Consider the following 26,829-nt stretch of genomic DNA (forward strand, 5'->3'; position numbering starts at 1 on the left):
ACAACTAAGCACTCCAGTGTCCAGAGGCTGTGGGAAACTGGAAAGAAACCATCCAGTGTAAACATGACTTCCAAACTGGCTGTTACACTACTACTCTCTTGGCAGTTGCATGCTTTCTATAGCACTGTGTGAAGGTAGGCTCATCTTTCTAATCAAGAGCATTTTCTTTTGTCTAAATATGATTCTCAGAAGGCAAAGCTATCCAAAATGATTTGAGATTTGCTTATTGAAACAACAAAAAAATTCTCTATTTGCATTTATTTGATGTTGGAATGACTACAAAATAACTTTTTATCTTCGTGGGACCCTCAGCCATCATAATATCAATACTTAAAATTATTTTTGATGTCATTTAAAATATTTCAATGTTTTTTCTGTTTTAGGCAAATTTTAGGAGATTTTTGTGGGCTCTAAAAATTTTATCTTTTTCTGTTGTGAGAAAAAAGTAACACTTTCTTAGACTCTAAAACTTTATGCTTTTCTTCTGACTTCAAAGGCAATTAAAACAATTTCATGGGCCTCTAAACTTATTGTGGGTCCTAGGCACTATGCCTAATGTGCCTAAGGCATAAGTCAGCTCTAATTTGCATTAAATTTGGAATTATTTAGGTTCTATCGCTATACCTCTCAGAAAAGTGTAATGTTTGCATTGATGTAGACATTTAGTTGCTAAAATTCAGAACATGTTCTATAATACATATTATATATCATGATATATACTTATATTCATTTAAAATTTACATCATATTCCATTGGGGGCCACAGTTGGTTAATATTGCTTATTAAAATTGAACTAGGTAACCATGTGCTTTTACTCGATGTTCTACTGACAAAGGCTCAGATAGTAATCATTTTCTGTCTGTTTTGAAGATTTCTGATGGACCCTAGACCATCCTAAGGTCCTGCTGTATAACAAATAGTATGTTTTTAGCATGTGTTTTCTGTATTTCCTTTTTTATTTTATCAGCATTAAAAGTTTTTTTTTTTAATGGAATACATTTCTGTAAAATAGCTATGTTTCTGTTAACTCTTTCTGAAGGTTATATCTCTATTGGTAAGATCATTGTTTATCTCCTGTAAGTAGCGTTATAGCATCATGAAGAATACTGTAAAATCAAATAGGAGAAAAGTGCCATATGGACATAAAATTATTTTTAAAATATAGTTTTATATATTTATATATACTCAAATATTGTTTTTTTATAGATATTCAAAATAGTCAGTGAGAATCATTTTGAAAGAAAGGAAATTAATGTCAAGGATTAGCATAAAATTAGTCTACCTGTAGAAACCTATTTCTTTAAGGCATTTCCCATGGTCCTTAAAATCATCATAGTCAAATTTAAAGGGTATCTAGCAGAGTTGTGCCCTTTGGGAAGCAGTCCTTACTTCCTTGCTAATTTCACTGCTTCTGTGGTGCCAAGTATTAGAACAGTACCACAATGCCATCGCATAAGGACACATTTCATACCTTTTCATACCAAATTTATTAAAAGTACTCAGAACTATTGGATGTGGATTATGTTATGAAAATTAAGAAATCATGTAAGTACTTTCAAAAGTGCTTAGTTATTTTGCTTATGTACATGTACACTGTTTAGATGCTGCGAGTACAATGGTAAACAGAAGAGCAAAAAAAAATTACATCTTTACAAATAACATGATACTGATATCTAGTTAGTGTTAGCTATTATGTCTCCCTTGCGTCTGAATTCCAGAGCAATTATTTCATTTCTTGATATAAGCAAATTCTAAAACACAGTGTAGGGAGGTAGATAATCTGACATTTTGCAGAGTTTAAGTAATTAGAGAAACACAAGCAAGTTTCTAAAATGATGATTAAATTTGAAATAGGAATTAGCACGAGTGAAGCAACGTCCAAGTCTATGTCAATTAATCCAAGTAATATGACTCAAGGTATCCTGAGAATTCCTTTAACTGTGAAAGCTGGATTCAAGAGCCTTTGGCAAAGTAAGTGGGGTTCCTGCAGCTCCCAGAAAATTGTGAAGAAATTCTGTTGGGATCATTTCCATTTACTACTGAGCCAAATGACCATGATATCCAATTGCAAAGGAAGATCTAAAACCAGATAAGTAATTTACCTCAATAGTCTTTTTCTCTCTTTAGTGTGAAGCTTATTTATAAAGAGATCTCTGCCTGGACATACAGCAAATGTGGGTACAGAAGGTGGTGCAGATAATCTGAAGGAGGAGAGTTAATTTTTCCCAATTTCTCAAATATATCATTTGCTACAAAACTAATAAGAAAGATTCACAAAAGTCATTTCAAGAGATTTACCTAATGGAATCTCACTTTTATTTATGGGCTTCTACTTAAGACTTTCTTTTCTCAATTATAGAAAAAAATACTGGCAATAGTAATTTGCTTTTTTAATAATTGAAAATGTAAAGCAATGTAGCAAACCTCAAAGAGTACTGATTTCACAAAAAGCATAGCAAAATTTGTTTATTCTCTCTTAATTTGTTTTTAAATTTTTACTTTTCTTTAGAAACAAGGAAAAATGAATAAGAAAAAAATTAAAGACCATTCTTCCATAGTTTCCAACCATTTCTTATTAAATATGTTAACACAACATGAAGTGAATAAAATTTAGAGCTACAGCCTATGCTATTGGATACCCACCCATTTCATCTGGTCTGCACCACTTCAGTGCTCAGTGTTTTATATTCCAAGGGCTGTATCTGTTCACGAGTCCACTATACTAGCAAGGCCCAGGTTGGAAATATTGGAAAATTAATCCTTGAAAGTAGACTTTAACTAATGACCCACTAAAGCAGTGTACTGTAAGTCCTAACTTAACCTCATCAGTAGAATTTTGGAAACTGTGAATTTAAATGAAATGGCATAAAAAAACAGAGTTTACTATAGACTAATTGATAGAAATAATAGTTAAGTTCCTAAGCCATATTTCAGTCACAAAAACATCATCAAACTCCTAAATAAAGATCAAAATACTTCTTTTTTTAATTGCATTTTAGGTTTTGGGGTACATGTGAAGAACATGCAAGATTGTTGCATACGTACACACATGGCAGTGTGATTTGCTGCCTTCCTCCCCATTACCTATATCTGGCATTTCTCCCCATGTTATCTTTCCCCAACTCCCCACCCACCACTGTCCCTCCCGTATCTCCCCCTGACAGACCCCAGTGTGTGAGATCAAAATACTTCTAATATTAAACATTGAAATATATGTGAACTATATGCACATTTCAGAAAGATTATTAAAAACAAGGTAATTACTTAATTTTTGGTGAATCTGTGAGTGACAGAGGTCATAGTAGTGGTGGGTGATGTGAGGAGGGAGGTTTACTCCTTAGCCTAGTGGTAAACATGAGTCTTCCAATATCCACACCTTGCTGCCCATCATCAAACCTCCTTAAAATGTCTAGTTTTGTTTCTAATGTCACACTTTTTCTCTGGTGTGTGTGTGTGGCCATAGACATAAAAGATGCATAGTGCACCTTTAAAGTTTATTGCAAAAAAGTAAAGTCAGGGAATGAATGTGTAAGAAGCATCCCCTACCAATATATAATTCAAAAACAAACACAAAAAATATGGTGTCCTCCCTAGACTCATAATGTATCATTTATTGCCATGTATTCATATGATTATTGTATACTTTATATATTTTTTAATTTTTCATTAATATGTAACAGATGTACTATTTGGGGGATAAATGTGATAATCTGATACATTCATAATATGGTTTGGCTGCTTTCCCACCCAAATCTTATCTTGAATTTCAGTTCCCATAATCCCCAAGTGTTGAGGGAGAGACTCAGAGGGAGGTAATTCAATCATAGAGGCGATTTCCTCCATGCTGTTCTCGTGATAGTGAATGAGTTCTCATGAGATCTGATGGTTTTGTAAGGGGCTTCCCCTTTCACTTGGCACTCATTCTCTGACCTGCCACCTGTGAAGACTTGCCTTCTGTCATGATTACAAGTTTCCTGATGCCTCCCCACCCCTGCCAAACTGTGAGTCAACTACGCCTCTTTTCTTTATAAATTACCCAGTTTGGGCAGTTTTTTATAGTAGTGTGAGACCAGATTAATATAATAAAATCAGGGTTTGTTGGGCTATACATCACCTTACTTTTCTTTATACTGGGAACATTTGAATTATTCTCTTTTAGCTGTTTTGAAATCTACAATAGATTGTCTTATCCTACTCAACCATGAAACACAATGCCTTTTCTTTTATTTAACTGTATACTTGTACCCACTATTCAATTTCTGTTCATCCTCTTCACTCTTAACAATTCTGGGCCTTGGTAACCATCAATCTACTCTCTATATTCATGATATCTACTTTTGTATCTCCCACGTATGCGTGAGACTATGCCATGTTTGTCTCTCTGTGCTTGGCTTATTTCACTTAACATAACGACCTCCAGTTTCATCTATGTTGCTACAAATGACAGGATTGCATTAGTTGTTGTGGCTGAATAATATTCCATTGTATGTATATATATATAAAACACAGTTTATATAGTCATCATTGATGTCCACGTAGGTTGATTACATAGTTTGGCTATCATGACTAATGCTACAATAAATATGGGAGTGCAGGTATCTCTCTGATATATTGATTTCCTTTTTTTGGATATATACCCAATAGTTAATTGCTGGGTCATATGTAGTTCTATTTTTAGTTTTTGAAGGAACCTCCATACTCTTTTTCATAGTGGTCATTCTAATTTACATTCCCACCAACATGTATGAGGGTTCCCCTTTTTCTACATTCTCACCAGCATTTGTTATTATCTGTCATTTTGATAAAGGCCATTGTAAGTGAAATTAGATGATATCACATTGTAGTTTAGATTTGCATTTATCTGGTGATTAGGTAAGATTGAGCATTATTTTCATATAACTGTTGTCCATTTGTATGTCTTCATTTGAGAAATATCTGTTCGGATCTGTTGTCCATTTTAAAATCGGATTATTTTGTTTTATGCTATTGAATTGTTGGAGCTCCTTATATATTCTGGTCACTAATACTTGTGAAATGGATAGTTTGTAAAATTTTTCTCCCATTCTGAGTGGTCTCTTTACTTTGGTGATTGTTTTTCTTGCTGTGCAGAAGCTTTTTAGCTTGATGTAACCTCAGTTGTCAATTTTTGTTCTTGTTGCCATTCCTTGTCCAGACCAACGTCCTTGAGTGTTTCCCCAATGTTTTCTTCTAGTGGCGTCATAGTTTCAGGTCTTAAATTTAAGTATTTAATTCATTTTGATTAAATTTTTGAATATTCTGAGAGATAGGGGTCCAATTTCACTCTTATGCATATAGTTATCCAGTTTTCCCAGAACAGATTATTAAAGAGACAGCCCTTCACTCATTGTCTGTTATTGGTGCCATGGTAAACACTGACTTGATTATAAATGTGTTTATTAATATCTGGGTTCTCTATTCTATTCCATTGGTGTACATGCCTGTTTTTCTACCAACTATCCTAATTTGGATACCATACCTTTTTAGTTTGTTTTAAAGTTGGATAGCGTGATGCTTCCTGCTTTGTTCTTTTTGCTCAGGATTGCTTTGGCTACTCAGGGAAATTTTGTGTGTGTGGTTTATATAAATTTGAGAATTGGTTTTTCTATTTATGTTAAGAATGTCATAATTTTGACAGGGATTGAATTGAAATTGTAAATTGTTTGCTGTCATTCTTGAAAGCAGCATATACTTGGGTCTTGTTTCTTTATTCATTCAGGACCTCTGTAAGTTTTAATTGGAGAATTGACACCATTTGCATTAAGTGTTATTACTGACAAGTAAGAACTTATAACTGAAAATTTGTTGGTTGTTTTCAACTCTTCTTTTTCTTTTTTACCATCTTTTTTAATGGTTAAGTGATTTTCTCTGATAGTAAGCTTTTTAATTCATTGTTTTTATTTTTAGTGTACTAGTATAGATTTTTGCATTGTGGTTACCTTGAGGCTTACAACAAACACTTTTACATATAACAAGTTATTTTAAAGAGATAACAACTTAGAGCACAAATAAATGGAAATAAACAAAGAGAGAACTGAAAAACAAAACTACTCCTAAGGATATTCAGGAATTGAACTCAACTCTGGATCAAGACCTAATAGACATCTGCAGAATTCTCTACCCCAAATCAAAAAAATATACATTTTTCCCAGTGCCACATCACACTTATTCTAAAATTGACCACATAATTGGAAGTAAACCACTCCTTAGCAAATGCAAAAGAACAGAATCATAACGAACAGCCTCTCAGACCACAGTGCAATCAAATTAGAACTCAGGATTAATAAGCTCACTCAAAACCACACAACTACTTGGAAACAGAGCAACCTGCTCCTGAATGACTACTGGCTAAATAATGAAATTAAGGCAGAAATAACAAAGTTCTCTGAAACCAATGAGAATAAAGACACAACATACCAGAATCTCTGGAACACAATTAAAGCAGTGTTTAGAAGAAAATTTATAGCACTAAATGCTGACAGGAGAAAGCTGGAAATATCTAATATCAAGACCCTAACATCGCAGTGAAAATAACTAGAGAAGGAAGAGCAAACAAATTAAAAAGCTAGCAGAAGACAAAAAATAACTAAAATCAGGCAGAACTGAAGGAGATAAAGACACAAAAAACTTTTCATAAACATCAATGAATTCAGGAGCTGGTTTTTTGAAAAAATTAACAAAATAGATGGACCACTAACCAGACTAATAAATAAGAAAAGAGAGAAGAATCGAATAGACACAGTCGAAAATGATAAAGGAAAATCACTACTGATCCCAAAGAAATACAAACTACCATCAGAATATACTATAAACACTTCTACATAAATGTATTAGAAAATCTAGAAGAAATGAATAAATTCCTGGACACATACACCCTCACAAGAATAAATGAGGAACAACCTGAATCACTGAATAGACAAATAAGAAGTTCTGAAATTGAGGCAGTAATTAATATCCTACAAAAAAAAAAAAATCCCAAGACCAGACAGATTTACAGCCGAATTCTACCAGAGGTACAAAGAGGAGTTGGTACCATTCCTTTTGAAACTATTCCAAACAATAGAAAAATAAAGACTCCTCCCTAACTCATTTTATGAGGCCAGCATCATCCTGATTCCAAAAGCTGGCAGAGACACAACAACAACAAAAATTCAGGCCAATCCCTGATGAACATCAATGTGAAAATCCTCAATAAAATACTGGCAAACAGAATCCAGCAGCACATCCAAAAGCTTATTGACCATGATTAAGTTGCTCTCATCCCTAGGATGCAAGGTTGGTTCAACATATGCAATTAAATAAACATAATCCATCATGTAAACAGAACCAATGGCAAAAACCACATGATTATCTCAATAGATGCAGAAAAGGCCTTTGATAAAATTCAACATCCCTTCATGATGAAAACTCTCAATAAACTAGATATTGATAGAATATATCTCAAAATAATAAGAGCTATTTATAACAAAGCTACAGCCAATATTATACTAATGTGCAAAAGCTGGAACCATTCCCTTTGAAAACCAGCGTGAGATAAGGATGCCCTCTCACATTATTCCTATTCAATATAGTATTGGAAGTTCTGGCCGGAGCAATCAGGCAAGAGAAAGAAATAAAAGGTATTCAAATAGGAAGAGAGAAAGTCAAATTGTCTCTGTTTGCAGATGATATGATTGTATATTTAGAAAACCCTACCGCCTCAGCCCCAAATCTCCCTAGGCTAATAAGCAGCTTCAGCAAAAGTCTCATGATACAAAATCAATGTGCAAAAATCTCAAACATTCTTGTACACCAATAACAGACAAACAGAAAACCAAATCATGAGTGAACTCCCATTCTAGTTGCTACAAAGAGAATAAAATACCTAGAAATACAACTAACAAAGGATGTGAAGAACCTCTTCAGGAAGAACTACAAACCACTATTCAAGGAAATAAGAAAGGCCACAAACAGATAGAAAAACATTTCATGCTCATGTATAGGAAGAATTAATATTGTGAATATGGTCATAATGCCCAAAGTAGTTTATAGATTCAGTGCTATCCCCATCAAGCTACCACTGACTTTTAAAAAACTACTTTAAATTTCATATGGAACCAAAAAAATACCCGTAGAGCCAAAACAATCCTAAGCAAAAAGAACAAAGCTGGAGGCATCACACTACCTACTCATCAAACTATACGAGGAGTCTACAGTAACCAAAACAGCATGGTACTGGTACCAAAACAGATGCATAGATGAATGGAACAGAAGAGAAGCCTCAGAAATAACATCACACATCCACAATCATTTGATCTTTGATAAATCTGACTAAAACAAGTAATGGGGAAAGGATTCCCTGTTTAATAAATGGTGTTGGGGAAACTGGCTAGCCATATGCAGAAAACTGAAACTGGAGCGCTTCCTTACACCTTATACAAAAATTAACTAAAATGGGCCGGGCGCGGTGGCTCAAGCCTGTAATCCCAGCACTTTGGGAGGCCGAGGCGGGTGGATCACGAGGTCAAGAGATCGAGACCATCCTGGTCAACATGGTGAAACCCCGTCTCTACTAAAAATACTGAAAATTAGCTGGGCATGGTGGCGTGTGCCTGTAATCCAAGCTACTCATGAGGCTGAGGCAGGAGAATTGCCTGAACCCAGGAGGCGGAGGTTGCGGTGAGCCGAGATCGCGCCATTGCACTCCAGGCTGGGCAACAAGAGCGAAACTCCGTCTCAAAAAAAAAAAAAATTAACTAAAATGGATTCAAGATTTAAATGTAAGACCTAAAACCATAAAAAAAAAAAAAAAAAAAAAAAAAAAAAAAAAAAAAAAAACCCTAGAATAAAACCTAGGCAATACCATTCAGGACGTAGGCATGGGAAAAGACTTCATGACTAAAACACCAAAAGCAACGGCAAAAAAAGCCAAAATTGACAAATGGGATCTCATTGAACTAACGAGCTTCTGCACAGCAAAAGAAACTCTCATCAGAATGAACAGGCAACCTACGGAATGGGGAACAAATTTTGCAATCTATCCATCTGACAAAGGGCTAATATCCAGAATCTACAAAGAACTTAAACAAATTTACAAGAAAAAAAACCACCACATCAAAAAGTGGGCAAAGGATATGAACAGACACTTCTCAAAAGAAGACATTTATATGGTCAACAAACATGAGAAAAAGTTCATCATCACTGGACATTAGAGAAATGCAAATCAAAACCACAATGAGATACCATCTCACACCAGTTAGATTGGCAATCATTAAAAAGGAAACACCATATGCTGGAGAGGATGTGGAGAAATAGGAATACTTTTACACTGTTGGTGGGAGTGTAAATTAATTCAACCATTGTGAAAGACAGTGTGATTATTCCTTAAGAATCTAGAAACAGAAATACCATTTGAGCCAGCAATTTCACTACTGGATATATAAACAAAGGATTATAAATCATGCTACTATAAAGACACATGCACATATATGTTTATTGCAGCACTGTTCACAATAGCAAAGACTTGGAACCAACTCAAATGCCCATCAATGATAGACTGGATAAAGAAAATGTGGCACATAAATACCATGGAATAGCATTAGCAGAAATACTTAATGTAGATGATGGGTAGATGGGTGCAGCAAACCACTATGGCACATGTATGCCTGTGTAACAAACCTGCACATTCTGCACATGTATCCCAGAACTTCAAGTATAATAATAACGATAATAAACTGCTCTATGCTTTAACTCCACACCACCCACACACACATTTTGAATTTTTATTTTATTAGTTGACATTTTTTATAATGTCTAATTTTAACAGGCTGTTGTGGCCATTGTTTTTGATAGATTTGTCTTTATAAGCTTCATACTTGATTTATCGTTGGATTGCACACCACAATTAAGTTTTTGGCATATTTTGGGGTTGCGTTAATATTTAATTTTACCTGGGGGTTTTATGCATTGAAATGTTTTATTTTAGTTAGTGTACTATATGTTAGCCCTTTTTTCCTTCAGGTTGAATAATTCCCTTTAGTATTTCTTGTAAGATGGGTCTAGCAGTGGTGTATTCTCTTAGCTTTTGTCTGTAAAAGACCTTCTGTTTGCAAATGCTGCCCTACTTACTTCTGGCCTACATGGTTTCCATTGTGAAATCTGTTGCCAGATGAACTGGAGTTGCTTTGTCATTTTACTCTTTTCTCTTGCTGCTTTTAGAATCTTCTTTTTGTCTTTTATATTTGGGAGTCGAATTATTTTATGCCTTGGTTAGTGGTATTTGGGTTGAATCTGTTTGGTGTTCCATGACCTTTCTATATTTAGATATTTCTTTCTTTCTCAAATTGTGGAAATTGTTTTGTTATTATTTCTTAAGATAAGTTTTTTTCCCCTTGCTGTTGCTCAGTTCCCTCTTAAACACCAATAATTTTTAGATTTGGTCTTTTGAGGTAATTTTCTATACATTGCAGGTGGCCTTTTTTTTCTTTTCATTGTTTTTTCTTTTATATCTGCTGACTATATATTTTCCAATGACCTCTGAACTTTTTATTGGCCTCCTGCTCCCTAAAGGATCCTCTGCTTCTGGTGGCTTAATGTCTCAGAACTTTGGTGTTGTTTGTCTCCCACACTACTTTGCTGTTATCTGGCGGGTGGTGGTCTTTGGGATGGTTTGCATGGAGTTGCTGCTGTCCAAGGCATCACCAAGATTGAAGTCCTAGCCATCTTCCAGCAGATGCGATCTCAGCATCCAGCTTGACTTTGATGTTCAGCAGGGCCTCATACTCCTGGGCCTGGAGCTGTCCCTCTGCCCAGGGCTGTGCCAGCTCTGACTCCAGGTGCAGCAGGATCCTGCTGAGCTGCTCCACCTGCAGCGTGTAGCGAGCCTCCACCTATCTCAGGCTGTTCTCCAAGCTGGCCTTCAGATTTCTGAAGTCCAAGTTGATCTCCTAGGACTGGACTGTATGTCTCAGCTCTATGAGCATCATTTCAGTAGCTCCAAGCTTGGCAGACTGCGTAGTGACCACTGTGGTGCTCTCCTCAGTCTGCTGAGACCAGTACTTGTCCAGCTTCTCTCAGTTCTTGTGAGCCAGCTCGTCACATTGGACTCGGATGTCTGCCATGATCTTGGCGAGGTCCTGAGATTTGGGGGCATCTACCTCAACGGTCAACCCAGAGCTGGCAACCTGGGCTTGTAGGCCTTTTACTTCCTCTTCGTGGTTCTTCATGAAGAGCAGCTCCTCCTTGAGAGCCTCAACTGTCTCCAGCTGCAACGCACTGACATTGGTGTCATCAATGACCTTGCGGAGCCCACAGACTGGCGCTCTTCACAGACTGGTGCATGGCCAGCTCTGTCTCATACTTGACTCTAAAATAACCAGCAGCAAGATGGGCATTGTTGATCTGCAGAACGATACGGGCATTGACCACAGTATTTGCGAAGATCTGAGCTCTCAGGTCTTCAGTGGTCTTAAAGTAATGGCTCCAGTCTCTGACCTCCAGTCTCTTCTCCCGGTGCTCCTGGATTTTGCTCTTCGGCATCCAGTTCTCAGTCTGCAGGCTCCTCACTCTGTCCAGGTAGGAGGCCAGGCTGTTGTTCAGGCTTTGCACGGTCTCGTTTTGGATGCCTCCCATTCCTGCCAGACCCCTGCCATCCCCGCGGCCAGGTCCCCGGCCCCCATGCCGCCCTGGAAGGTAGTGGAGCAGCACACGGAGATGCAGGAACCAGAGCCCCTGGTGTCTGCACAGGCACTGGCTGTGCTGCTGACTGGCCGGGCTCCCTAGCTGGGCACCTGGATGGAGCCCAGGGATCGGAAATTGGTGGAGAAGGAGTCAGTAGTGAAGCTCCTGCTGCGGGGGAGGAGAGCAAGAGGACAGGCCTCAGGCTTTGCTGACCGACTGTATTTTTTTAATAGCCAGTCTTTGAGCTCATTGATTCTCTTCTTTAACTTATTCTGTTATTGAGATCCTCTAAAGAGTGTTTTAATTCAGCAAATGTGGCTCCCCATTCCAAGATTTCCATTTCATTTTTAAATTATTATTTCAATTTTCTTGTTAAATTTCTCTGATAAATATCTGAATTGTTTTTCTTTGTTTTCTTGTAGGTCAATGAGTTTCCTTGAAATTGATATTTTGAATTCGTAGTTAAAAAGTTCACATATTGTTTTTCTAATCCCAACATGGCAGCTTAGAAGCAAGCTTGCTTCTCTTCCCTTTATCATAAACCAAAAAGAAATACACAGCACCAAGATCTTCACTAGCAGCAACCCAGAGCTCCCGTATGAGGAAGAGATAGTTCTTGTAGCTACAGAGAAGTAGAAAAACTCTGAGCAGATGGTAGGAGAATCAGATGCTACATCCGCAACTCTTCTTCCCTCCATTCTGACAGGCATCAGCAGCACGGAGAATCTGCCCTCAACTCATGGTTTCTGCACTGAAAAACGTGAAAATGAGATTGTCAACCAGCTTTCCCATCTTCTTTAGTTTCCTGTCAGGAGACTTGCCTTCGCCTTAAACCCCAGGTAGTATTGTGACTGCCTGGAGAGAGAAATGTCCATGAGGGCTGGCAGAGACAAATAGGGAAGCCAGGACTAGCAATCTCAGCCGTCAAAAACTCTTTGTAACTTGACCAAAGGAAATGCCAAATCAGTAGGAATCATGTAGGAAGTATGTTTCACAGGTCCCCTGGGAACACACCCCTAGCCGACCTTCCCACAGTGCTAGTAATCCCTTTGGACCTTCTCTATTTGGGACAGGCAGTGCTCTGGTCATTTACAAAAGTCAAGGTAAACCTAGGCTTAAGGCGCCACCTAGAGCCGAAAACTAGGCACCAAGCTAGCAGTGAACATTCGTTAAGCAACTATATTCAATAAAAACCAAACCAAACTAGACAGAGAAAGCTGGAATAAATAATTCTTCAATACACATACATAGATGTATACTCACAAGAAACAACAGGAAACATGGAATCAGGACTTTCTTAAATGGACAAAGCAAAGTTCCAGCAACTGACCCTTTTGAGATTGTGATTTGTGAGTTCTCTGATCAAAAATGCAAAATAGCTATTTCAAGGAAACTTTGTTATCTCGAATATAAGACAGAAAATCAATTCAGATATTTATCAGAATAAATTTAACAAGGAAATTGAAATAGTGATAAACAGAAATATTGTAACTGAGAACTTCATTTGCTGAACTGAGAAACTCTTTAGAGGATCTCAACAGCAGAATAGGTCAAGCAGAGAAGAGAATCAATGAGCTCAAAAACTGGCTATTAAAAAATATACAGAGGAGAGAAAAGAGAAAAGAATAAAAATGAGAGAAGGCCACTTACAAGATATAGAAAATGACTTCAAAGACAAAAATCCAAAACTTGTTGTTGTTCAAGAGGGAGCTGAGCCAAAGCAAGCGTAGAAAGATTATTTAAGGAAATGATAACAGAACACTTTCCAAAACGTGAGAAAGTTATAAATATCCAGGTTCAGAAAGGCCTTAGAGCATCACATTAGTCAAAGAAGACTAATGAAGTTATTTAATAATCAAACTGTCAAAGATGAAATGTAGCAAGATTAAAAAAAAAAAAAAAAAAAAAAGCAAGTAGCATATAAAGGAGCTCCAAATCATCTTTAGCTAGAATAAGAAAAAAAGAGAGAAGACCAAAGTAAATTAAAGTAGAAACAAAAAAGAAGACATGACAACTGAGACCTCGGGAACACTAAGAACCACTAGAAACGATTAGAAACAATCATATGCCAACAAATTGGAAAATATGGAAGAAATGAATAAATTCCTGACATATGTAACCTACCAATATCAAACCATCAATAAACAGAAAACCTCAATACATAAATAATGAGTTTTGAAATCAAAACCATAATAAAAAGCCTCTGATCAAAGAAAAGCCCAGGACATGATAACTTCACTGCTAAGTTCTACCAAATATTAAAGGAACCAATACCAATTCTATTCAAATACTTTGAAACAATTAAAGAGGGGGGAATACTTTCAAACTCATTCTACAAGGCCAGTGTTACTGTGATAACAAAACTAGACAAGGACACAATTTTTAAAAAGGAAAGCTAGAGGACCATATCACTGATGAACATAGATGTAAAAATCCTTAGCAAAATACTAGCAAGTCAAATGCAACAACACATTAAAAAAATCATTCGCCATAGTCAAGTAGAATTCATTCCAGAGATGAAAGGATGGTTCAACATATGCAAATCAATAGATATGATACACCATGTTAACAGAATCAAGAACAAGAATCATATAATTATTTCAATAGGTGCCATAAAGGTAAAAGCACTTGATAAAATCCAACATTCTTTTATGATAAAAACCTTCAACAAACTAGGCATAGAAGAAACAAACCTGAAAATAATAAAAGCCATCTATGATAAACCCATAGTTAACATCACACTTAACAGGAAAAAATTGAAGGCCTTTCCTCTAAAGGCTAAAACAAGACAAAAATGCCCATTTTTCACTATTATTTTGCTATTATTCAGTATAATACTGGATGTCCTGGTCAGAGCAATTATGTAAAAAAAAAAAAAAAAAAAAAAAAAGAAAAGAAAAGGAAATGAAAGAAAGACAATCCAAATCAGAATGATGGAAGTCAAATTATCCTTATTCACAGATGACATGATCATGTATGTGGAAAACCTAATGACTCTACCAAAAACAAAACAAAACAAAAAAAACCAACAAACTTGTTATAACTCACATAGGAATTTAGTAAAGTTACAGGATACAAAATCAATATGTGAAAATTAGTAATGTTTCTATATACCAAGATTAATCTAGCCAAAAATGAAATCAAGAAGGCAATCTCATTTACAACTACAAAGAATATGCAATACCTGAGAATTAAGTTATCCAAAGATGTGAAAGACCTACACAAGAAAAACTATAAAACTCAGTAACATTCTTCACAGAAATTTTTAAAAATTCTAAAATTTGTATGGAACTGCCAAAGGTCCTAAATAGCCAAAGCAATCCAGAACAAAAAGAACAAAGCCGGAGACATCACACTAACTGACTTCAAAGTCTATTGCAAAGCTATAGTAACCAAAATAGTATGGTACTGGCATAAAAACTGACACATAGGTCAATAAAACAGAATAAGAATCTGGAAATAAATCCACGTATTTGCAGCCAATTCATCTTCATCTTCAACAAAGGCACCAAGAACTTACAATGGGGAAAGGTCAATCTTTTCAATAGCTGGCACCAGGAAAACTTAATAACTATGTGCAGAAGAATGAAACTGGACCTCTATCTATCAGCATACACAAAAATTAAATCAAAATGAATTAAAGACTTGAATCTAAGACCTAAAACCATGAACTACTAGAAGAAAACTCTGAGGAAATGCTTCAGGACAATGATCAGGACAAAGATTTCTTGTGTAACCTCTAAAGCACAGGCAATCAAAGCAAAAATAGACAATTGGGATTACATTAAACTATAAAACGTCTGAATAGTAAGGGAAAAAATCAACAGAGTGAAGAAACAACCCAGAATGAGAAAAAATAATTGCAAGCTATTTATCTGACAAGTGATTAATAACTAGAATATATCAAAAACTCAATTCAATAGAAAAAAAATTTAAAACTCAATTTAAAAATGGACAAAAGATCTGAATAGACATTTCTCAAAATGAGACATGCAAGAAACTAACAGGTATAATAAAGTAATGCTCAGTAACACTATATATCAGAGAAGTGCAAATTAAAACCACAATGAGATATCATTTCATCCTAGTTAAAATGGCTTGTATCAGAAAGATAGGTAATAACAGATTCCAGCAAGGACGTGGTGAAAGGGGAATTCTCATAGACAGTTGGTGGGAATCAGTATATCCAGTACAGAAGATACCATAGAGTTTCCTCAAAAAATCTGAAAATAGAACTCATAAGATGTAGCTATTTCACTACTGGGTATATATAATTAAAATTCAATGTATCAAGAAGATCTCTGCATTCTCACGTTTATTGCAGCACTATTCACAATAGACAAAATATAGAATCAAGTTAAGTGCCCATAAATGGAGGAATAGATAAAAAAAAAAGTGACACATATACACAATGGAATATTATTCAATCATAAAAAAGCATGGAAGCCCATCATTTGCAGCAATATGGATGGAACTTAAGGTCACTACCTTAAGAGAAATAAGCCAAGCACAGACAAACAAATATGTTTGTTCTTAGTCATGTTCTTATTCTTATGTGGGAGCTAAAAAAAGTGGATATCATGATGATAAAGAGTAGATTTATGGTTACTGGAGACAGAATGCCAGTCAGAAAGAGGGGAATGGGAGAGGGAGGAAAAAGAATATAAATATATTTATTTACCAATGAGCTGTACACTTAAAATGGTAAATTATACACATACACACACACACTTTTTCATTTCAAGAAAAATAAGTGAATTCAGCCTTGTCTTTCAAAAAAAAGTTGACATATCTCTGTCTTGTTAAGGTTGGACAATGGTTCCTTGCTTTGTCTGTTTGGGTTGGTAATGGCTCCTCCTTTGCTATTATTTCTTTTGGATGTACATCCATGTCTTTGCATTGAAGGATCAATTATTCCAGTATTCTCTGTCTGACTTGTTTTGGTGTTTATTGGGTATGTTTGCATAGAGAGTCTTTGTAATTTACCTGTTGAATTTCTTATTTGATTTTTCACTAGGTCACTTTCTCCTATTTGGCACTAGAATGTGTCTGAAGCCCAGGTTTGCCCCAGCTCTAGTAAAGGATTAGGAGGAACTGAGGAGGTCCCAAAAGTGATATCCTAGGGGCTGGCTAGTGGGGATTCATAAGGAGGGAACCTGCGGATAGCACTTCTTACAGCATGGTGCTGCCAAATAGCCACTATGATTTGGCATCTCCTTTGGCCAAGTTGCCAAGCAGAGTACTCAGGGCTGGGGATGGTAGTGCTGCCTTCTCCATTTGTGTCTGGCTGTCCTCAGGGATATTTCTCCCTTCAGGCACTTGTGATGCTTCCTGTGGGTTGAAGCAGACACTGATCTCCTGCTAGGGAGCCCAAGATGGTGGAAAAGCTAGTAGTCCACCTCCATCTCACTCTTCCCATGAGTTGGGGGAAATTTTCCACAAACTTGGTTCCAAGCAGACTGGAAGGAGAGCAGTCTTGGAAATGAATATCTGAGTCTCTAAGTGTCTGCTCAAAGTGTTTTTCTCTTTTTTGTGGCCCTGGGAACTAACTCATTCTCATATTTGAATTCTAGGATATTGTTGGTGATAAGCACTGCTTTTGCTGCATTCCACCAATTTTGACCTGTTCTCTTTTACTTTTCCTTTAGGTCAAAAATAGTTTCTAATTTCTCTTTTCATGTCTTTTTCATTTCCTAGATTAGTAGAAGTTTGTTGTTATTTTTAGGTACAAAATTAAACGGTCTTTCTCAGAATCTTGGATATACTGCTTACTAGATCTGTAACTTCAGTCAAGTTCCTTAATATCTTCGAAGTTCAGTTTTATCACATGTAAAATGGGAATAAGGGTTTCTATCCTCCAAGGCAATTAAGGAAATTATCTGAAGTAATCAGCCAGATATGGTGGCTCATGCCTGTAATTCTAATGCTTTAGAAGGCCCAGGTGGGTGGTTAGATTGAACTCAGGAGTTTGAGACAAGCCCGGGTGACATCTACAAACAAACACACACATACACACACACACACACACACACACACACACACACACACACACAGCTGAGACGGTGGCAGGTGCCTGTAGTCCCAGGTACTCAGGAGGCAGAGGTGAGAGAGCCACCAAAGCCCAGGCAAGTCAAGACTGTAGTGAGCTATGATTGTGCCACTGCACTCCTAACAGAGTGAGATCCTGTCTCAGAAAATGAAAAAAGAAAATATTTTTTAAAATGAAACAATCTATGTAAAGCACAGAGAAGACTATCTGGCATAAAACAAACCTACAGAAACTGCTATTATTAGTAGTAATTTTATTATTTGTAAGTTTATGTAATTAACTTAATTCATATAAATACTCCTGTATTTTTAGTAAATTATTTTTGATTTTCTCAATTATATATTTTTTCACTTTGTGCACACCTTTTTATGTTTTGCATTATTCATTTAGGCTATACTACAAAAAAGGCAATATAATTCAAGGCATTGTATTAGTCCATTCTCACCATGCTATAAGGACATACCAGAGACGGGGTCATTTATAAATTAAAGAGGTTTAATGGACTCACAGTTCTGCAGAACTGGGGAGGCCTCAGGAAACTTATAATCATGGCAGATGGGGAAGCAAAAACATCCTCTCCACATGGCAGCAGGAAAAAGAATGAATGCCTAGTGAAGGGGGAAGCCCCTTATGAAACCATAGTCTCTAATGAGAGCTAACTCACTGTTACAAGGAGGAAACCACCCCCATGATTCAATTAGCTTCACCTGGTCCCTCCCACAACACATGGGGGTTATGGGAACCACAAGATGAGATCTGAGTGGGAACACAGCCAAACCATATCAGTCATGAAGGTATTTGTGGGTTTTTAAATTCATATTGTTAGATTACATTACCAAATATGACAATATTCATATTCTCAAAATTTTATGCTATTGATAGTTTATGAATATATTTAGTGTAGGTTATTTTTGCCCTAACTTCCAAGACGAAAACAGAACTTCATTATGTGACAAATTTTCTCATCTTATTAGGGTAGTATACTGGTGCTGTAGGTAATAACTGAAATATGACATGTTATAGGAAGGCCAAAGTTGAGCAGCAAGCATCAAGATAATTGGCATAAGCAGTGGTTTGATTACTATATGTAGAAAGGACTAGAGCTAAATAATTATCCATAGGCTAACATGAGATAACAGAAGAAGTAGTAGTCCAAGCAAAAGTTACATGTTATGGCTGAGATATGAATGCTAGATAAAGTCAGGCCTGTTGCCAAATGTGAGCTCTCACATTCAGTCTGTCACTAGATTCTATTGCTCTTACCCCCTTCATGAATTTAATCTGTCTCCTCCTTGCCATTCGTAGTGACATAGCCTTAGTTCTGCCCTTACTGTTTCTTGTCGGGGACCATCCGGGATGGGTAGGCATGTCTGCCAGGGGTCTCTCGACCTGCAAGAGGGTCCCAATACCTGGAAGAGAGTGTGCGCTTGAAGAAATATGAAAGAGACAGAGAATAGAAAGACAGAGAATAGAAAGACAGAGAACGGGGATCTGGAGGGCTGATAGGCCATGCCTAAACAGCAAATTTTATTTTTCAAAGGCCAGGAATAAGTACACTTTTTTTGCTCTGGTTTACATCATTGCAAGAGGAAATGCAAATCTATACCTCACATGGCCTATACAATAGAGAAGTCAGATATACAATCAGTGGTTGTAAAAAGTAACAGAATTTCCTCTGATCATAAAGCTTGTTTACATCCAGACATTATTCCTCCTGGCTGCAGGTATCTCTGGTTTGATCTTGTTTTAGAACTGAGATGTGAAAAGGTTTTCTGGTTTTGCTCATCAGAATATCTTTTAACCGGATTCTCCTTTGTCTGTTCCTGACTCAACTTATCCCAACTCCCCCATTCAGGAGTCTCTGAGTCAGGGATCAAAGCCATCCCGTATGGTGGCATTTGCTTTGCAAAAATCCCGACAGTTAAACCATTATCTAGGGTACAAGGCAGTCAGGCAAGTAAAGAAAAGTTTAAAGCTTATTCTTAAAGAAAGAATCATAAAAAAGTTAAAAGCAGAAACTGGTTGCTGGTAGGGAGTCACTCAATCTAGCAGCACTGCATAGTTTTAGGCCCAAACGATATTGTGGTTGATATTAGAAACTGATCATTCATCTTTCAGTTCCTTTTTCCCAATAGCTTGACTGCCTCCAACAGGAAACTGTGTTTGGGATCAAACTCACTGTACAGTGAGACCCACGCCTTTTGGGGGTCTCACACGGGAATGTTCCCCACAGTTTCTCAGTTTGATTACTAAAACAGTCTGCTAAGCCTCCAAGGTCTCCCTTCCTTTAGTCCATTCACTCGTTCATTCATTGAGAGACACTGACTCTGGACACAAAATTTCTGGCTCTACCCTCTTGTCACTCACTTGACCTCAAGTAAATTATCTAACATTTTAGTGTTTTAGTTTCTTCATCAATAAAATAGAAATAATGATATTTGAAGTAATATTGTTCTTGTAACTAAAAGGGACCAAGAAGTTTTAGTACACTTTCAAGATTTCATGGAGCAGAAAGGAATAAGGCTGCCCATAAAAAGAACTTGGAGAACAGTGGAAAAAAAAAAAAAAGGTTGTTTTATGGGATTATCCCATCCATTATAGCTTAATTAGTAAAGCAGTTATATAGTCAAACAAATATGTAGTGAAATGATGTGTGTTGGCTTTCATTATGAAAAAAATAATCAACTTAGATGTGAAATAAAATATGTAAATGGGGGAGTCTCTGGCTAGGCTCACTTTAGAATTCAGTTATGTCTAAAATTCATGGAGTCTCTGCATAAAAGACTAAAGATTCTTGTAGGAAAAACTCACCACAATATCCCAAAAGGCAGAACTGGATGAGGAAGTGAGAGCATTAGCTAAGAATGTTTGATTGGAGAGCATAGCTGCACTACAAAATTTCCTTGAAGTCTTACGTTTTACCTTTTAAAATTGATTTTTTATTTAATGTTTTGAGCTGAATATTTGTGCTCCCCTCAAATTTATATGTTGAAATCTAATCCTTAATGTAATAGTATTTTGAAATGGGGCCTTTTGGAGGTAATTAGGCTATGAGGGTGTAGCTCTCATAAATGGGACTAGTTTCCCTCTGAGAACAGACCAGTGGGCTAGCTTGCCCTCTTTCCACTATGTGAGAATACAACCGGAAGTCAGAAGTCTGTGATCTAGAAGAGGGCTCGCACCAGAGGCTAACTGTGCCGGCACCCTGACCAGATTCTCAGCTTTTAGAACTGTAAGAAATAAATGCTTGTTGTTTAAGCCACCCAGTCTGTCGTAATTTGTTTTAGCAGCACAAACTAAAATGTTTACTATTTTGAAATATTTACTATGAAATAACTGAAACTCATGGGAAACTGATGTATCAAGATGACAGACATGCTTATTCTGTGGCTCCAAGTACCTCCCTGCACATTTCTGCAACCCCTACATGCATGCCAATTTTAGAAGCATGGACATGGTTCTGCAGAATGAGAGAGCCAAGAGGCTTGTTCAAGATATTATTCAAGGATAATGAGTCAGTCTGGGACAAAAATAAAAATCTTGATGCTTAACAAAGATGCTTAGTAGATTCCTGGTAGCCTTTGCCACTCAAGTAATCCTTATATTCCAATCAATGACAGAGGTCTTGAAAATTTAAAAAGTATCAATACCTGAAAGAGATATTGGTCTGAAATCACCAATGATCATTGAGGATGAAGGCATGGGTTACTGGTTCTAACAGTTTTTGTGGCGTGTCAGGAGTTAAGATGGTGATAGGAGATGATGTCTTTGGTATAGATATCCACACTACCTATATATTACCAGCATTAAGGACTTCCTCAAATAAAAAAAATAAAAGAAAAAGAAGCATCAGCAGGAGGTATCACAGTAAGTCAGAAAAGAATGCAGGAAAAATGATAGACACTTAATGTGACCAAGAGGATTTGGAAAGCATATGTGCACTGATTCCTCACAGCCTTCAAAACCACTTGGCTAGAATCTGAGTGTGGAAGGGAGTTTTCATATACTGGTGACAGTGAAGCCAGAGAAATGCACTTTTTGAGAAAAATATTACTCTTTTTGCCTAGGCTGGTGCAGCATGGAAACAGATCTTTGAGCTCATTAGTCCAGTTTCCACGCTGAACTTGTATTTCAGAAGACTCTATTTCCTAGACCCCTTTGCCTTTTGGTTTCCAAGTAGGTGTGACCAATGAGAAACAATAGTAAAGTATTGAAGGGTTGGAGAAAGGGAAACCCAGTTTATTTTTCTTCTTATCATTCTACTGTCTCCCTTGTGGGTGTAGCTTCCTCTAGTCAATCATTGTTTAGATAGTTCCAGGTCCTTCAAGGCAGCCTTTGCCATGATTCTAGCTCTCATCAAATAGTTTCATCTTCTCAATTCCGATAGTGCTACTTGCTCCATCTAGCTGTCTCTCCAGATTTAGCCGTTTTAGTGGTTTCCTGCTGTTGGGTTGTTTTGTATCCTTTTTAGCTTTTAAGTTCTTATCTACTTAATTAAATCCTTATATTAAATTTCCTTTATTTGAAGTACTTACAGTGGTTTCTGTTTCTTTCTAGATTCTGCCTCATACAAACTCAGACGTTTATTGATAGGCTGGTGAAAAAATAAATGCCCCCAATTTAATAATATTTAGCAGAAAAAAATAATGAATTGTAGCTACATGCAACACAATAAATATGTTTTGGAAACACAGAGTCAAAGGGAAAAAGCTTGAAGACTGCATTTAGCTTATTATAATTTTTTTAAAGCTCAAATAACAAAACAAAAAGCAAGCAAGACTGAGCATTATATTGTTAAAAATATATTTGTGGTTAAATTATTTTTAAATCAAAAGGATTAAACTACAAAATTCAAGACAATGATTACCGCTGATAAAAAAATTTGGGATATAGAAGAAGCACATAGATTTATTCATTGATATCGATCAGAATGGTTCTAATTCTTACATTGGGTGATTGGCTCAGGAATGTTCTTGTTATCCTTCATAAGTTGCAAGTGTGTTGTGTGTTTTGGTAGGTAGAATAGTACCACCTACTTCAACTTTGGTAGCTTTCCATGCCAGTGCTAACTGTTGACATGCTGATAATCATTTTGAAACATTTTGTTACAACAATGAATGTTACATAGTGAAAAGATAACTGATAATATAAATGGAGCCTCTTAAATCAGATGCTCCAAGTAATGCCACGGACACTATAATTACCTGAAAGCATATATCTCTGTGGCACAAAAATGCATTGTACCCTTTAAAGCAACTTTTAACATTTTCATTGAAACCCTTGAAATAATCATGGGAGAAAGTTTTTATTCCACATTAGCAACTGGTTTTCTTTCTCTGTAATTTTTAACCATCTCTGATTCAATTCAAATGAATTCAATATTTGTTGAGCAGGTTTTAGAAGCACATTGAGAATTAAAAAAGGAAAAAATATATCAGCCTTACCTTTTTTGGTCCAGGAATAAATATTAATAAATATATTAATAACTACAAATAGATCAAGAAATAAAACTTGGCTAAAGTCCATCTTTAAATAATCTCTCCTGATACAGATTCTAATATATACCTACCCTGACTAAAAAGACGTTTTTAAAAATAGAGTTTATTTTTTAGAACAGTTTTAAATTTACAGAAAAATTGAGAAAATAGTACTGAGTTTCCCATATGCTACACATCTAGTTTTTCCTACTAACATCTTACATTATATAGTATAATGAATTAATATTGATAAATTACTATCAACAAAAGTTTATACTTTATTCAGATCTTCTTCATTTCTATATAATGCCATTTTTCGGTTCCAGGATCTAATCCAAGATTCCATATTATATTTAGTTGTCAGGTTTCCCAAGGTTCTTCTTGGTTATGACAGTTTCTTAGACTTTCCTTGTTTTTGATTATCTTTACAGTTTTGAGACATACTCTTCAGCTATATCGTGGGATGTCCCTCTATTGAGATTTGTTCGTTTTTCTCATGATCAGACTGGAGTTATGGGTTTTGCAGGAAGATTACAGAGGTAAAGTACAATATCACATTGCATCAAGCATCCATGCTATCAGCATGATGTATCCGTGTTAATCCTGATCACCTGTCTGAGGTAGTGTTTGTCAGGCTTCTCCATAGGTAAGTTACTCTCTTGTCCCATTTCCTAAACTGAACTCTCTGAAAAGAAGTCACTAGGATCAGCTCCCATTTAAGAAGTAAAGAATTCTACTCCTCCTTCTTCAGAGTAAAGTATCTACATAAATTTTAGGAATTCTGGTTCATGTTTCCTCTCTCCCCCATTTATTTATTTATTCAATAACATATTTATTTATATGAGTATGGGCTAATGGATATTCAATTTATACTTTGGGTTATAATCTAACACTACTTTATTTTGCTAATTGTTCCAGATTTGGGCATTAGGAACCCTTTCAGTTGGCTCCCATCCCTGACACATCCCCATCAATGTGGTATTTATTTGAGTTCCTTACTTTCAAGAATTACATGATGCTCTAGGATCATCTAATGTATTTCCTCAGCCTAGAATCCTCCATTTTCCCAAGAAGTCCTGGTTCCTGTTATTGTAGAATGACATTAGATACCAAGATCTGGGCTGCAGATGTGCTTATTGGTTTTGGGTGTTGTTTCTTTTAGGCCTTCTGAGCTGGCAAAGCAAATAAATATATGTATGTATACTAACTCCTGAATATTACACATCCATGAATATTTCTATATGTAACCATCTGTATTTATATTAAGCCAAAACTGATGTTCCCAACACTCATCTATTATCATATGGATTATTCTAGTCTCCTCCCATTGCTTATCTGTAAATTGCTACTCCAAAAAATGAGGAACCTGGCTCTTATCGTCCACTTCCATTTAAATAATTGTTTAATTCCAGTATACATGCATAGTCATATGAGAACTGTTCATGTAAATCAATGACTTTATTAACTACAGCACAGTTCCTGTATGCAGTTTATTCTGTTGTTAGACTTCTACCCTTGCAATTGGAAAGTTATTTAGGTCAGCACCTTTTCCCCATCCTTTCCAATGAGATTGTTTCATATATGTGTAATACAGTAGATTCTCTTGTCACAGTCTTCATTCCTTCCTGAAAATCACCAGTCTGCTAAATAATATATATTTTTTCCATTCCTCACAGCACATTTATTTCAGTAATTTTGTTATGTCAGTTCTTAGCATGAGCATAATGTTAAATGATTTTTGTACATATAATCACATCAAACCAAGTTCTAAAATTTAAATTGTAAACATTCTCATCATATGTAGAAATATTTTATTGGTGTATCAAGTTTTGCTAACTGCTCAAATCTGGAAGATCATATAAAAGAATGTCTATGCTAAACTGAGTAATGAGCATTGTTTATTTCATTTCTACAATGTTAAAGTAAGAAGCTCTATTAATTACATGTCTACGATGTTAAATAAAGTAAGAGGCAAACCTGTCCTGAAAGCATGTCAAATTTTAGGTAAAACATTAAAAAGAAACAAATCTGCTAACAAATGAATGTCTCCAGTGAACAACATTAGATTTTTAAAGTCTATTATGATACAAAAATGTAAAGGGTAAATAGTATATTTGCTGACAAAATAGGACATAGCAAGGATGCGCCACTTTATTGCCTGAGAAATGCAACAGGAGTAAAGAATATTTCCTCACCACAAATAATTTCCAGGATGATGTACATATTTCTTTTATAAATATTTGTTTAAACAAATCTCCCTCCACTTTTTAATATTGAAAAAACCATTCCACGTGATTAAAAAACACTTTTACACATCTAGATAAAATGTGTAAAATGTTTGTATTTAGAACATACAAACAAAATATAGTATCTTATTTTTCTATGCAAGTCTTGGGAATAAACAGAGCCTTGATTCTGGTAACATTGTAGAAAACATAGTTTTCCAATATGAATCATATTTTTAAATATGACCGACATTAAGTTTCCCTCTTTGTGTTGTGAAGTTCTGCAAGTTTTAACAAATGCGTAGTGTCCTCTTTCTACCATGACAGTATCATACAAAATGGTTTCACTGCCCTAAAAATCCTGTGTGCTCCACTATTGAAACCTCTGCCCTGTCTTCTGATCCTTTGTCAACCTTCTGATCTTTTAACTGTCTCTATAATTTTGCCTCTTATAGAATGCCATATAATAAAAATCATACAGTATGTAGCCTTTTCAGACTAGTTTCCTTCATTTTACCAGTATTATTTAAGGTTCATCCATGTATTTTTATGGCTTGGTAGCTTACTCCTTTTCACTGATGAATAATATCCCATTGTATGAATATTTCCACAATTTGTCTATATCCTTATTTAAGAACACCTTGGTTTTTGAAGAATATGAATAAAGATGCTATAAACATTCATATGACGATTTATTGCAGACATGTTTTAAAATCAGTTGGGTAAATATATAGGAACATGGTTGCTGGAACACATGGTTAAAGATATTTAGCTTTGTAAGAATCTGCCAAACTGTCTTCCAAAGTGACTGAACCATTTTTTTATTCAACAGCAATGAATGAAAGTTCCTGCTGCCAAACATTCTTGCTAGCATTTGGTATTATCAGTTTCTTGGATTTCAACTGTTCTAATGGGAGTGTAGTGGCATCTCGTTGTTTTAATGTGTATTTCCTTAATGATAAATGATGTTGAACATTTTCCCATATTTTTGACCTCTGTATATCTTCTTTGGTGGGTTTCTTCAGACCTTTTGCTCACTTTTAACTGAGTTGCTTTTTCTTTCTTCTTCTTTTTTTTCATTGTTGAGTTTCAAGAGTTCTTTGTATATTTTGGGTGTAAGTCCTTTTTCAGAAAAATGTCTTGCAAATATTTTCTCCCAGCATATGACTTGTTTCTTTATTATCTTAACAGTGTCTTTTGCATGGTAGAAGTTTACATTGTGTTTTCTTTTATGAATTCTGATTTAGGTGTTGTATCTAAAGTCTCGTTGTCAAACCCAAGTTTCCCCCCCCCCCATATTTTCTTTGATGCTGCTTATTTGTGTCAAATGGATTTAGATCAGCCAGGCCAGAGTAGGGTATCCCATTCTTATTGATACGATTTTAAACAGCAAGTTTTCTGA

At 35.9% G+C, this 26,829-nt stretch overlaps 1 protein-coding gene across 8 annotated transcripts in view; it reads left to right on the forward strand.

Moving 5' to 3' along the window:
• The window catches only part of MTHFD2L (methylenetetrahydrofolate dehydrogenase (NADP+ dependent) 2 like), a 169,901-nt gene continuing 143,072 nt past the window's right edge, over window positions 1-26,829 (forward strand). For 3 of the 8 annotated variants that reach the window (XM_074396272.1, XM_074396268.1, XM_074396276.1), the window contains exon 1: window positions 1-134. Coding sequence is in view for 4 of the 8 variants with exons in the window: in XM_074396268.1 (XP_074252369.1) it covers window positions 110-134 (25 nt within the window). In the remaining 4 variants the exon portion in view is untranslated. The other 5 variants (XM_074396271.1, XM_074396274.1, XM_074396267.1 and 2 more) reach the window with 4 other exon arrangements.

The sequence above is a fragment of the Saimiri boliviensis genome, chromosome 3, assembly GCF_048565385.1.
Source record: "Saimiri boliviensis isolate mSaiBol1 chromosome 3, mSaiBol1.pri, whole genome shotgun sequence".
Taxonomy (NCBI): Eukaryota; Metazoa; Chordata; class Mammalia; order Primates; family Cebidae; genus Saimiri; species Saimiri boliviensis.